General features: G+C 39.6%; 1 protein-coding gene across 2 annotated transcripts; it reads left to right on the top strand.

Annotated features, from left to right (window-relative positions):
* The first annotated feature begins 40 nt into the window (after positions 1-40).
* On the top strand, positions 41-13,700 carry Blzf1 (basic leucine zipper nuclear factor 1). Of its 2 annotated transcripts, XM_005071372.4 has the most exons (7): positions 41-373; positions 752-833; positions 5,101-5,537; positions 6,196-6,395; positions 8,176-8,304; positions 10,536-10,755; positions 12,461-13,700. In XM_005071372.4, the coding sequence occupies exons 2-7, from the start codon at positions 803-805 to the stop codon at positions 12,644-12,646; spliced, it is 1,203 nt and encodes a 400-aa protein (XP_005071429.1). In that variant the 5' UTR covers positions 41-373; positions 752-802; the 3' UTR covers positions 12,647-13,700. The 2 variants fall into 2 exon arrangements, with proteins under 2 accessions (XP_005071429.1, XP_040593317.1); XM_040737383.1 differs by lacking the exons at positions 41-373; positions 752-833 and adding an exon at positions 4,469-4,543.
* Positions 13,701-14,476: the final 776 nt, after the last annotated feature.

Raw genomic sequence — 14,476 nt, forward strand, 5'->3', positions numbered from 1 at the left:
AACAAATCCACTTCCGTTTGGTTGTTAGTGACCCGGAAGTTTAAGCTTATATACGGCTCGCTTTACAGATTGCTACTTTTTTTTTTTTTTAAAGTACACATCATTCCACTTTTCAGTCTTTGAGCCGATCCATGGCCCACTCCGTGTTTCTACATTTTTAAACACTGCACGGACTGTCGGTGAAAAGAGCATTCCGGAAACGAGACCCTGAGTAATAGGAAGTGGTTCGAGTGAGCCAGCAGTTAGGTGTCCGTGCGGAAGGCCTGGGCGGGTCGGCGTCCCGGAGCAGTTTATGAGTGGAGAGGCTGTGCGGGGAACACTGAAGGACGGGTGTCAGAGGGACGTCCTGGAGCCGGCTTGCGAGACAGACGCGGTGGGTCGGGTCGGAGCTCGGCGGAATTCCGTGCGGGGTTTAAAGATTGTTCTGACGTTTTGATCTCGGTTTGCTCCGGGGTGGAGTCCTGGGATTTGTTCCCAGAGCAAGGATTTGTGATGTTGGGGAAGTTGGACCGTGCTCTTAGTCGTTTGTAAAACTGGGAGCAGTCGTCTTTGAGGGAGTGTGGTGAAGCCTCTACAGTCTAGAGAATAATCCATAAACCTAGGCCTGTCAAAAGGAGATAGTGAAGAATGGCCCCGTTTCTAAATGTGTGGGTACTAAAGGCAGAAACAATTAAAATATAACATTTAAAGTAGAGGCACTGATTGAGTATCTTGGTATTGGTTTAATTCTTTAATATGTATACATTTCTAGGCCTTTGGTGAAAGTCTTGGAGTGCATTTTCGGTAGTTACAAAACCCAAAAATGGCTACCATTAAAACCTTGGAAACCAAAGGTAAGTGTTCCTGTTTTGATGATAATTGGTTTGGATTTTGATTTGGGTTTTCTTTTGGGGGAGGTGGCAGGGGGCAGTTCGAGACAGAATTTCTCTGTGTAGCCCTGGCTATCCTGGAACGCGATGGCCTGGAACTCACAGAGATCCACCTGCCCCTCCCAAGTGCTGGGATTGAAGACATGCCCAGTCTTTTTTTTTTTTTAAGAACATGAAATTTATCATGATATGAAGGGTGACTAAGTGGTACAGCTTCCTTGAGAATTATTTGTGTTTGAGGTCTCTTCATGTCAGTGATAGTGGATCCTGACTGGGTTTATCTATTTACAAAGGTAGTGTTTGCAAACATTGGTCTCATAGGGGCTAGAACTTTAACATAATGAAAGTCTGGGGTTCTGCTCTAGCCATAGTGCTTGGGGTATACAGTAGTGACTTTTGAGTTCCACTTTGCTTTGCCTCTGTAATGCTTAATGCACCATTGATCATACTCCATCTTTTGAAATCCTTCCATGACTTTCATGATGCCAGCTTTATTTCCAGCATACATTTGTAGCTCTTTGCTGTCTAATGTAGTAACCACATTGAAGTTGGGATTTAAATTAACATTTCTTTAAATTACCAACTATCTGCAGACCAAGCTGCACAATAACAAATGTGCCAGTTTGCTGTTACATCTCCAGCATCGAAGAAAATCCTCGTACAGTGCTGCTCTAGTTGTATCTTGTCTCATCTTCAGTCTCCTCCCTATTTTGTCTTTTACGATTTCTTTTTCATATGTGTGTGTATGCATGTTTTACCTGTGTGGATACATGTGCACCACAAGTGTCCTTGATATACACAGCCCAAAAGAGGGGGGCATCAGATTCCCTGGAACTGGAGTTATGGATGATTGTAAACCATCTTGCGGGGGCTGAGAATCAAACCCTGGACCTCCGAAAGAGCAGCAAGTGCTCTTACCACTGAGCAGTCTCCACCCCAATATCAATATTTTTAAACCTTCTGCCTCTTCTGTTCTCAGAACGTCAGTAACTGCTTACTTAATAGAAACAATTTGCATATCTGTCACTATCCTAGATCACATTTCTTGTAATTCAGACCCTACAGTCCACTCCCATTTACATATAGGTGAGAGTCCAAGCATATCCCAACGTAAACTCCTGAATTCGTATACTCTGAGCCAGCAACAGTTCTCCAAAAGGGAACTTCATAGGTAGCAGATTTCTAGAGGGTGAAATAGGAGGAAACAGGAGGCAAAGGTCATGCTAATAGATAACTGCATCTAATTTATTGGTACAGCAAAATACTGCATTGCTGAAAGACTTGTATAGCATTAGAATAAGCAGGTGGAAGGCTGGTGGAAATAATAGACTGGGAATAAATGGCAAATAAGAGCAATTTAATGATAGCTATTGTGGAAACAACTAAAACACTTGGCCAAAAACAAAAACTAAATGTGATGTTACAATTACATATTAAACTTTGCTGTGAAAGACTCCTGGGTAATTAAATTACTTTTATTGTTTGTAATAAAGATTGGAGTTAAAAGCATTTTTACATCATTTCATTTTATCTTGAGTAAGGCAGGTAATACAACTGTTGGTTCTATTCTTACTATATCGTAACTGCTGTTAATGAAAAAATATGTTTGTGCTACATGGCCCAAGAAAAGGAATGCCTATATTTGATGTTGTCAGTTTTGTCTGTGTTTTCTTTAACTGCCTCAGAAGAGAAATGTGTGACCAGCACTGCCATGTAGGAGGGGTGGATTGTTGCTACTAGGGGGTCATCTCAAAGACAAACCTAAAATAAACAATTAAAATTACAGATTTTCTACATTTAAAATATAGTTATTACAGTTAGTTTAGTAACCAGATTGTAAGGTCTTAGACATTTAAATAGTTGCAAATCCTAAAACGTTATCTGACTTTAATTCTATAGTGTCTAAAGATTGGGTGAAAATGATACTATGAGCAAATGGGTTTGGAAATGTCAGGTTGAACTGGTTGTAGCACTTTTCAGTGCTGTTAGAGCACCGGTGTGTACTGTGAAACTCCAGAGGATATGCATCATACATGAGTGCACATACACATTTGACCAGGCAACTGTTTATACAGAGTCTATAGAGGAAAGGTCTGGATATCACCTTCATAAACATGAAGCTGATTGTCTATAGCATACCTTTTGCAGTGTAATAAGTAAAATTTACTAAGTGATAATGGTGACATTTAAAAGAACATTAAAGCTTGGCCTGGTAGTCCAGGCTTGTAATTCCAGCCACTTGGGCAGCTGAAACAGGAGGATCACAAATTCCAATCTTTTTGGGGCTACAGAGTCAGTTCAAGACTAGTCTGAGCAACCTAGTAAGATCCTGTCTCAAAATAAAAATGTAAAAAGAGGGCTGTAATGCAACTCTATGGTAGTCTGCTTGTTTGCCATGCATTAGGACCTAGCTTCAATCCCAGCTATCCCCCACCTCCCAAAAAAGAATATTGTCGTAATATTTACCAAGTGACACCCCCAGTTTAGCTATTTTATTGTTTTAATTTACGTGTGGTTCCGAGTCAGTCAGACTAGAATATAATGGAAGTGAGAATTTAATGTGGAGGAGAAAGCCAAGTTGGTTTTTAAAGTTTTTCTCTAAAGGTTTTGTGTGCGTTGATAGGTTAATAAACTTCATTAACTAAGCACTTACTTTTCTTTTTTATACCAAGAACATTTCTTTAGCTGGTGAGACGAGATGGTAAGAGATATTGTAACTGAAGTAGCTTCCAACAGTCTAGTTGGAAGAGAAAAATTTTTTTTGAAATACTATAGTGCTCCAAGCTCCAAGTGACAGAAGGAGGTGAAATCCATGACTGGCCTGAGGTTGTACCACAAACTGCCATGGGAACTTAGTATTATCTTGGCTCAGAAGTATTTGAAGTACTGCTCTCATAGATTTACACTGTCATTAGTAAGGGAAGTATTTGTTCAGCGATGGCCTCTAAATCATGCTCTTTTTTCCTTCCATAATCTAAAACAAAAGTTGGTAAATTGTGGCCATTTAATGATTATAAACACTAACTGAATTCCCTATAAGTCAATTGTTATCCTGAATAAAAATGAATTCTGTTTTTCTCATTATCTACTTAGCCAAAGTTTCTTTCATCATTAAAAATTTGGCTTTGTCTTCTCATATAAGTACCTAGAGACTGCCTTCAGTTTTATGTCATCATCCCAGAAGCCTAAAATATTTCCTCTCTGGCCTTTTAACGAAAAAGTTTGCCAGTCCCTATATAGTGTTAGACTAGCAATTTTGCTGTTTTTTCACATTTCACCAGTCTATGGAAAGCCAGTATGAAAACATAAGCCTTAAATCTGTTTGAATTGATTATGCATGATCACAGGTGTAAGGGAAGGGATAATACAGGGATGCTGGTGCTACCCTTCAAGGAATGGAGAACAAGGATTGAGGCTTTGCTTTATTCATCATTATTCAGAATTACAGAGTTGATACCATAGGTTTTTGTCTGAGAACTTGAAGGATGTAATTACTCATGAATATGTCCTGCATGGCCTAGTACATATGTAATAAAGGTTTCTATGTGTGTCACTGAGAAAAATAGAATGGTAAGAAAATATGAAAGGTAAGAAAATGCAAACCCAGGCTCTGTCTGCTCAGCTTCATGATAACAAGATCCGATGAGTTGTTTCTGATAGTCATGAGTTCGTAAGTAAGTAGAACAGTTTGAAGTTAAGAGTAAATTGGAATTGAAAGTTGGCTGAAATTCTTAACTGGAATTTTGAATATTTTGTTTGAAAAGAATTATCTGTCAAATACACATTGTTTCTTTACCTTTTAACAAATTTTGTGATATGTCCTTGAATCCCTATTGTTTGAAGTTCCTTTACTTAAATTTTCCCTTTACATAACAGCATTTAATAACCAAAGTATCATACCTGCTTCTTATTGGCCAACCTCAGTGGGCTAGAAAGGTGTAACCTTAGTGGTGAATTTATTGTTATTTTTGTTAACTTACAGTTAATATGTGATTCTACATTCTTAAATACTAGAAACAAGACAGTTACTATTGGAGTGGAGGGGCCTAGTGAGTGGCCATTTTCAGGGGCTTCCTCAAGCTGTTTTGAGTCGCTTACCTTCTGGCTAACAGAGCTTCCCTGCAGAACGGAGTATTTCAGTTTGGACTCTTCCAAACTGCTGTATAACAAGTAGTCTTGGCATCTTGTCATGTCTTTTGGCAAATTGTCCTTGGCTTGACTTCCTCCTTAGGCATCCTCACTTCGGCCCCAATCCGAGGAGCAGGAGATGGAATGGAAACAGAGGAGCCCCCTAAGTCTGTTGAAGTCACCTCTGAAGTCCAGCCCATAAATCAACATGTCCTTCAGAGTCCACATAAGAAAGCTCCCTCGGACAGCCCAGGAGTCCTCCAGCTCGGCAAGGTTCTTACTGGCAAAGCCGTGGAAGTGGAAGCTGTAAGGATATTTGTTCCCAAAGCTGCCATCACTCATGATATCCCCAGCAAAAATGCGAAGCTTAAGTCTCTAGGCTATCACCGAGAAGAAGTCCACCCTCAGCCAGAGGTAGTCACAGACCCCAGGAAGGAACTCTCAGAGACGAAGAAGGTTTTAGAAAAACTCAAAAATTCTGAAAGGAGGCTACTTCAGGACAAAGAAGGCCTTTCAAACCAGCTCCGAGTACAGACAGAGGTAAGCACAGCCGATAGCTTCAGTGAGCTCCAGTCTACCTCTGGACCTTTTAATTCCATGCTAGAAAAGTGCGTTTCCTCAGAAACATCATTTGTCATGGGTTGTCATTTCTCTGAAATGCTTCCTCTTTAATTTCTCATTCTACTGAAGGGCCTCTAGAAAACATTTATGTTGGGAACTCAGAATCTAGACATGGCAGAAGTGGAGGAGCGATTACATTCATAACTGACCAAGTCCGTCTTTGCCATTGACAAATTAGCAGTCCTTGTTAAAGAATTCATTCCAAGTATTTTTGCCAGATATAACTGCATAATTATCTATATAGGTTAATTTTATCTTATTTCTGGTATTTTTCTTTTCTTAATTTTTTTCCTTTTATTGGGAATAGATTTCTTTTTCACATAATATACCCTGATTGTAGTTTTCCCTCTCTCTACTCCTCTTAGTTCCTCCTCTCCTCCCCCCCCAATTTGTATCTACCCCCTTCTTTCTCTCATTAGAAAATAAACAGGCATCTCAGGAATAATAATAATAAAATAAAAGACAGAAATGAACACATTGGAATAGTCTCCAAAGGACACAGAAGTAGATTCTCTGTCATAATTTTGTTACAATCAAGTCAGTGACATTTCTTTAAGCTTATTGTCTTTTATCCTAGATAAATCGTGAGTTAAAAAAGTTGCTGGTGGCTTCTGTTGGAGATGACCCACAGTATCACTTTGAACGTCTAGCCCGGGAGAAGAACCAGCTCATCTTAGAAAACGAAGCACTAGGTAGAAGCACAGCCCAGCTTTCTGAACAGCTGGAACGGATGTCAATACAGTGTGACGTGTGGAGGAGCAAGTTCCTCGCAAGCAGGTCTTTTTCTGTTGTAAATAGTGTTTGCTTCTCTGTTGTTTTTTCTGTCTGACTAAAGGTTGTCAGAGTGCCACACAGTCTCTTAGAGAGGTGATACATGTTCCCCTTTACTCTAAAGCTCACTCTTGTTACAGGAACAAACACAGCTGCAATATCAAATATGTGAATATTGCAATCACAAAAGGCAGATGTAGACCCTCCCCCTTTTACCTGCAGAAAGCAACCTCCTTTCCACTTCCGAGGACAGTGTTCTCCTCCCAACATGCTCTGTTTTCATGGTTCTTTCACCCATGCAAAGAGCATTTCAACTCCCTTTTCCCTGTGTATAAACAGAGAAGTGTTTCGTTTAAATTGTTTCATTTTATGCCATATATGATGAGGCAACTCTCACACATGTAAAAAGCTACAAGGCTACAGGCCTCTGAACATGCTGGTCCTTGGGAAATTCTGTTGGTTCTTTGTCCATTTGTTCCTCCTCCACTCAGCGTTTGCCTTAATAGGAACATGTTGTAGACACTGTGTGTCTGTCTTAGGGTTCTGCTGCTGTGATGAAACAGCATGACCAAAAGCATCTTGGGGAGGAAAGGTTTGTTTGAGCTTACATCTCTCAGGTCACACTCCATTGCTGAGAGAAGTCAGGGCAGGAACTCAAAGTGCCGAGGATGTATGCTGCCTGTTGACTTGCTCCTCGTGGCTTTCTCAGCCTGTTTTCTTATACCTCCAGGATCACCTGCCCAAGGTGACACCACCCACAGTCATCAATCAAAGAAATGCCCCCACAGGCTTGTTTACAGGCTAGTCTTATGGAAGCATCTTCTCAGTTGTGGTTCCCTCTTGTCAGAAAACTAACTCATGTCAGGTTACAGTAAATTACCCAGGACACCATGTGCAGCAGCAGAATTTCACATGTTTAGTAACTAGCCGGGCAGTGGTGGCACACGCCTTTAATCCCAGCACTCGGGAGGCAGAGGCAGGCGGATCTCTGTGAGTTCGAGGCCAAGCTGGACCAACAGCCTCCAAAACAATACAGAGAAACCCTGTGTCGTAAAACCAAAAAAAAGGACTCTTGTTACATATGTTTAATAACTGCTGACTTAAAACAAGTCATCTGGAGATTTCTCTCAAAATACCTAAGGTCTCCAGGCTGTAAAGAACCTCTGATTGTGAATAAATTATAGAGTAGTATTTCTTCATGCAGTGTTTCTATGATATTTTCTAGTAGTTGAGTACTAGAAAGGTTCTTATAGTGAAAAATAATGCAAGGTGTAGAAAACTTCATAATAAATTTTCCTCCTAGTAAACATATTCTATATATTGAAATATGTTTAACTTATTTTTTGGAAAAATAAGAAACTTTATTGGCTATGTAAAAGGAGACTGAGCCTGCTTGTCAGGGGGAAGACTACTTTGTTTTCTAGAAAGTTTTCAGTATTTTTTGAAAGTACAATTGAGTAGTGAGAAAAATAATTTACTTTTTCTTTTCCTTTCAATTTTTTACAGTTAGAAGTGTACGTTTAATATTAAACTGATGAATTTAGAGTAATATTGGTGTAAATTCAAGTCACTGTAAAAAAAGTTAAGAACTCATCAACTGATGCTGCTTCAGAAGCTCTGCATGTTAAAGTGTTCTTAGTTAAAAATGCTAGCACTGCAAGGCAGGGCAAGCATCTTAAATCCTGTCGTTAGCTTTTGAAACTGACAATCACAGAGTAGCAGTAGATTAACTTCTGTGTGCTGTGGTGTTGTGGGGGAACTGAGTGTTATATTTCATCTTTTTCAGGGTAATGGCAGATGAATTAACGAACTTCAGAGTAGTTTTACAGCGTCAAAACCGAGATGCCCAGAGCGCCATACAGGATCTCCTGAGTGAACGGGAGCAGTTTCGCCAGGAAATGATCTCTACTCAGAAGTATGGCTCTTGTTCACATCCTGAACTCTCCTGTCATCTCCTGCAGGTTTCGCTGTTGTGAAAGGTTTCGTTGGATTGTTGGTTTCAGTCTGCCCACATTTTCTAACATACTGACTGTATACTGTAAGTCACACTTTAAAATAGATGCCCTGAAAGGGAGGAGCCTAAAAACAGGAAGGATGGTGCTGCATCTTACATTCCTACCAGGAAAAAGAATCATTAGCTCTGTGAATGAGGGTGTTTCTGCATTTAAAAGTCTTTGCTGGGTATGGTTATGGTGACTTTGTGTAGTTTGGGTAGAAGCCAAGTGACGTACCTGTTGCTCCCACAGGAGAGATTGTTGAAGTCTTTTTACAGTATTAGAATATGTCTGCATATCTTTACATTCCAGAACTAACAGGCTGAAATCTTTAAAAATAATAATAATAAATAAACACATTAGCAGTGTTTCTTAAGAGGTCCTTGTACTTTTGTACTTTTATGTAATTATATGGGAAATTAGAAGAGTAAAGCAAAATATATTAAAGTATAGAAATTTGTTAGAGGCAATTAAGGCAATGTTTCAAGGGAAATGCTTGCTTCAGGCTGGCTGTGATGGTGTATACCTGTAATCCCACACCCAGGAGGCTGAGGCCCAAGTACCTGAATTCCAGGCCAGTCTGGGCTATCTAGTAAGATCCTGTCTTTAAAGAGATAAAAAGGCAGGTTTATTTGGCAAAGTAAGAGCAGTCTCATAGGTAATTTAAGTTACTACTCCAAGAAATACAAAAGCAAATTAATCAGAAGAGAGAAAGAATGAATACTAATGATAATAGCTGAAACAATTTTTGATAACACTTTTTTAAAAAAGATAAACTTGAGAAATATACATCCCTGAACAGTTGCAATCACAGAGCCTGCATGCATCTGAGCTAGGTCCTCTGCATACATGCTGTGGTTGTTTAGCTTGGTGCTTTTGTGGGAGTGGGTGTGTCTCTGACTCTTTGGCTGCCCTTGGAACCTTTTCCTCATACCGGGTTCCCCCATTCAGCTCTGATGTGAGGGTTTGTGCCTAGTCTTTCTGTATCTTGTTATGCCATGTCTGTTGATATCAGGGAGGCCTGCTCTTTTCTGGAGGGAAACGGAGGAGCAGTGAATCTGGGGAAGAGGGGAGGTGGTGGTGGTGGAACTGAGAGGAGTAGAGGGAGGGAAAGCTGCAGTCAGGTTGTATTATAGGAGAGAAGAATGTAAGTAAAAAATAAATTCTAGCCACTCAACCGAGGAAAGGCAGTGCATGTGAAGTATTGGGGATGAAAACCTGTACGCAATGGATTAAGACAAGCAAAGATAATAAGGGAATATTATTGATACCTGTAGCCAATCAAGTCAGTGATTTAGAGAAGCTTAAAACATATTTCCAGAGACTACTTAAAAACAGGTGTAGGAGGGCTGGAGATAGTTCCGCGGGTTAGAATGTGTGCTGCCTTTGCAGAGGACCTGAGTTTGGTTTTTGACACCATGCTGGGCAGCTTACAATTACTTGTAACTTAAGCTCCAGGAGATCTGACTCCCTCTTCTGGGTTTTGTAGGCACCTGCACTCATGTACAAACGCGTGACACACACAAATAATTTTAAAATCAGTCAAAAAAATAGATACTTAAGAAACTAGCCCTCACCCATTAAAGCAGTTGAAGCTGTGGTTAAAAACTGAGTGAACCAAAGTCTAGCCTAAATGGACGGATCCACTGAATGCTATCAAACATCTAAGGAAGAAAGAAACACAATTGTACACAAGTTCTTCTAGAGCATAGAAGAAAAGAGAACAGTTTCCAAACCATGGGGGGGGGCGAACATTGTAATAACAAACTAGAGACATAAGCAACAACTGGTAGACTTGCTATCTTTAACGAACATGGATGTAAAAATCCTTATAAAGTATTAGTGGATCAAATCCAACCATATAGAAAAGAGTAGAGTTAACTCCAGATATTAGAGATTGAGTTAGCATACAGACATCAACAACCAAATGTAATTAAACTGTGCTACTTGTTTTCATGATTTCCATGTAACAATGTAGCAGTAGATTAGCCAGTGTCTTCTGCCCTATAACTATGTGACCAGATAGCCTGAAACTTGAGCTCTGAGCAGAGATGTTAAATGACTGCTGAAATACGCTGCTCACTTCTTTCCTTTTGCTGCTTCTGATATTTTGTCTTCATCAGCGTTTCTTGCTCACATGTGTTCTGTGCAGGTTGTTGGAGGAACTCTTGGTCTCCTTACAGTGGGGAAGGGACCAGACGCACTTCCCTAACACACAGCCCCACAGCACAGCAGGCCTAGCACTTGCCAACCACAAGCTGGCCGAGGCTGTGCATGCTCATCTTCTGGGAAACATTGGCATTAATAATCAAAAACAGATTCCAGCAGCAGTGGACTTCTTCAGTACCCCAGCTGAGAAAATGGCAGAAAAGGTAACCTGTTTGCTCTTCCTGAGCTGTGCAGTGAGTTTGATGGGCTGTGAGACTTTTGTTGGCCCCTTACTGAAAACTGTGTGTTGTGCTTCTTTGGCATTGGAAATTTTGAAATGTAGAGCCTCAATTTGTTTTCCGTGTTAACAAGCTTGTGGTCTTCGAGCAGATTCCTCCTCTGATCCTTAAATTTCCTAATGGTACTACTACTGTATTCTAAGCAGAAAACTACCTTCCATCATAGCCAAGAGTCTTGGAAAATGCGTACATACATGTACTTACATGTCACTCAGTGTTTTATCCTCTGTTGTCAGAGAGTTGTCTTACAGATGTCAATACAGTCATCAAACAGCTCCTACTCCTTCCTCCAGACTAAATTCTTTCTTAGAGCATAGAAGGCTCATCATAATCTTTCCTTCCATCCCCCTTCTCAGAATTCACTTCCAAGGTTCCATTCCTCTTCTGGTAGCATCACTCACTTCTCATTTCACAGACAGACCGTTTCTCTCACAGCTTCTTCTATGCCTGCTCTGCCACCTGCCTAAACGATTTCCTGTCACCTTTCTTACTGTCCAGGCTTTCAGTGTCCTCTGTGTGCCTATCACCTACAGCTCTTGTAGCATGTTGTTGTTGTCTGATCCTCTAAATCCCTTAAAGGCCAGAAAATATTGTCTTACTGTGTTTCCTCATGGGCTGGTATGATGTTGCACATAGTAGGTGCTCAGCTACTTACTGAAAGGATTAGTGCCTAAAAAGTAAACTACTCAAAGCCTTGTTTGTTCTTTCCTCCTGTGTCTTCGCTGTGAGGTGAGAGTATGTCTCTGTGTACTCTGCTGCTGTCAGTATCTTTAGTGCAGCTGGCTTTTCCTTCATTCACGGAACACTTCTCTTGCCTTGGTTTCTGTGAATAACCTCACTGTCCTGCCTTCTGCTTCATTGTGACACGTTGGGTGTGCTCCAGGCCTGGTCTAGATCAGCTCGTTCTTCTGATCTTTACCCTGCCACATTCCCTCATGTAACAAGACCGGCAGCCCTTTCTCTTTGCATGCCTCATGACCTCCCAACCCCATCTTCAGGAGCCGTCCTTTCAGAAATAAATGCAGTAACTTCGTCTCTGTTCTTCCTTTGTCTGCTTTAATGCCCACCCATTTCTTCCCTTCATGATGTGTTGCAGGATCTCTGCAAGGCCGAAAATCTACCCCTGTCATCTGAAGGCTAAAGTCTAGACTTCCCGCCATATCTCAGTCTCCTATTGAATTCCCTTAGCGTTGTATTTTTCAATTTAAAGACCCATAATGTCATATCATATGCCATACTTAGAAACCATTCTTTTCCTCGCAAAGTTTAAAGCACCATTGTTCCTTGTCTTTGCTTGTCATCTAAGATTTAACTAAGTTCCATAATAATAAAAGGTTTAAAAGCTAAATTTTAAAAGTAGACTGTAGTTAGCTTCATTTTTCTGTTTTGTGTGTGTGTGTGTGTGTGTGTAAGAGTATTCATTTCATAGTTACTAAAATAAAAATAATGCCTAATGTCATAACTAGGCATTATTGCTGACTTTATAGTGTTCTGGCAGAAGGATAAATTCAAATTCAAATATTTTTGATGATAGTGCCATAAATAAAATGATGGTAGTTGTGTGTCAGTGAAACGGGAAGACCTTTACAGTGCCTGCTACATACATCTGACATGACTTCTTTTGGCTTAGGTTCTACGTATTTTGGATCCAGTTACCTGTACAGAAAGCTCACCGGACAATCCATTTTCTGAATCTTCACCAACCACATTACTCACTACAAAGAAAAATATTGGACGTTTCCATCCCTATACCAGATATGAAAATATAACTTTCAATTGCTGCAATCATTGCAAGGGAGAACTCATTGCACTTTAATGTGTCAGGTATTGAAGATGTACTTAGTATCCAAAATTCGTTATTTGGGAGCTGGGGTTCCTTTGATGCTAGTAATAAAACCAATTCATCTTTATATAATATATATCCACAAAGATATTTCATGTACTGGTTTCCAGATTATTTTTCTTCAGAAATGTCTCAGGGTAAGAAAAAGTGAAGCTATATAAAAATATTTAAAGTACTTCTCAGAGAATTCACAGTGTTTGTACTAAAAAACTAAAACAGATTTTGTAACTTTTAGGCACTAAATTATTATTCTTTGTTATATATTTTATATAAACAACAGGTTTCATTTTGGTGCATAAAACAAAAACAGGTCAACTACAACCATGCGTGGGATGTGGCCATGTCCATCCTTTCCTGTGACCTAATATGCTTCCCTGCATGGCAACAGTGTTCAGTGTGGGGGCCCGTTCTTTTATAGAGCATTTTTGCTAGTGTAATAGTTGGGTTCAGGAGAGAGGGATTTGCATTCCCTCTGTGGTCACATTTGGGATATAAAAGAGGCCTTCAGAAACACCCAGGTAAAGGGATTAATCCTTCTAAACAAATATATTAGGAAAATTTTAAAAAAAAACATTTTAGAGCTACAACAAATACTTCAACAAAGGTGTTCCATGCTGTTTGGTTTTTGCAAGGTGTTCTGTCTTCTGCGTGGTTGCAGTTAGACAACCTAAAGGAAACAGGTTCCTAATTACTGACTCATGTTGACACATGCAGTACAACAGGAGTATCTAGTTTGATAATATGATGGAAAATGAGTTTCTAAGGAAAATGTAGTTCATTAATTGACATATATAATGTAATATATTATTGTGTAATTTATTATAAAATGACCTTTTGTTGGTCTTTAATTATTCACCAAAATCTGTTATCAAAAAATATAATGAATTTTAAAAATTATCAGAGAAATCTTCAAAAGGCAAGTCTGGCCATCAAAGTACACTTTAGTATCAAACCTGCTATTTCTTGTCTGACTCATCTGAGTCATGTTTATAGCTTTCAGTGACAATAAACTTCTGTATTTCCTTCTCGTGCTTAGTCCTTTTTCCTTCCATAATAATGTACTTTGGCTTCAACCATGTGACTTTTACTATGTATAGCTGTTTTGTTGCCTTTTCCTTTCTGTTCTCATAATATAAACTTCTTAGAAGAAAATGGAAATGTTCCTGACATCAGATTTGACTGTGATTTCTTGGGTATAACAATAAAAGCAGAAGAAACGAATAAATAAAATTCACTAAAGATTAAAACATTCATGCATTTAGGAGCTCTTAGTAGCTCTAAGAGTTAGAAGAAAAAAGAACGAATTAGACATCTGAGAAATGTCCAATTCAATAACCAAAACACCTGCCCAGTGAGAAGAGGGCAGAGGCTGGGGAGATGCCTCAGTCTGTAGAACACTACCACACAAGCTGAGAACCCACGTCCACATTGCCAGCACCCACCCAGCATGCTGCGTGCAGCTGTGCACATCTGTAACCCCAGGACTCATGGAGCATAAACAGGTGGGTGGAGTCCACTGAGCAGTTGGTCATCCAATTGTATTGATGAGTTCTAGGCTAACTGAGAAATCCCATCTCAAACATTAAGGTGGAGAGTGATAAAGAAAGACACCCACTACATAAGCCTCTCCATGCTCACACTTACAAAACATGAGCAAATTATTTAGCCACCTAAAATATACACACATATTTGTATATACATACAAATAAATAAGCACATCAAAAGACTGTCAACATCAGTAGTGAGTAACAGCAGTCATTACCATTTTCATGTAGGTAAGAGGACTCTTAACAAAATAGGATG

The sequence above is a fragment of the Mesocricetus auratus genome, unplaced genomic scaffold (genome assembly GCF_017639785.1).
Source record: "Mesocricetus auratus isolate SY011 unplaced genomic scaffold, BCM_Maur_2.0 Super-Scaffold_100676, whole genome shotgun sequence".
Taxonomy (NCBI): Eukaryota; Metazoa; Chordata; class Mammalia; order Rodentia; family Cricetidae; genus Mesocricetus; species Mesocricetus auratus.

Bases quoted from the DNA above. Each gene is read 5' to 3' on its own strand.
- Blzf1 (XM_005071372.4), top strand. From the start codon at position 803: ATGGCTACCATTAAAACCTTGGAAACCAAAG. The intron at 834-5,100 runs GTAAGTGTTCCT...CTTCCTCCTTAG, and splicing joins TAAAACCTTGGAAACCAAAG to GCATCCTCACTTCGGCCCCA. The intron at 5,538-6,195 runs GTAAGCACAGCC...CTTTTATCCTAG, and splicing joins AGCTCCGAGTACAGACAGAG to ATAAATCGTGAGTTAAAAAA.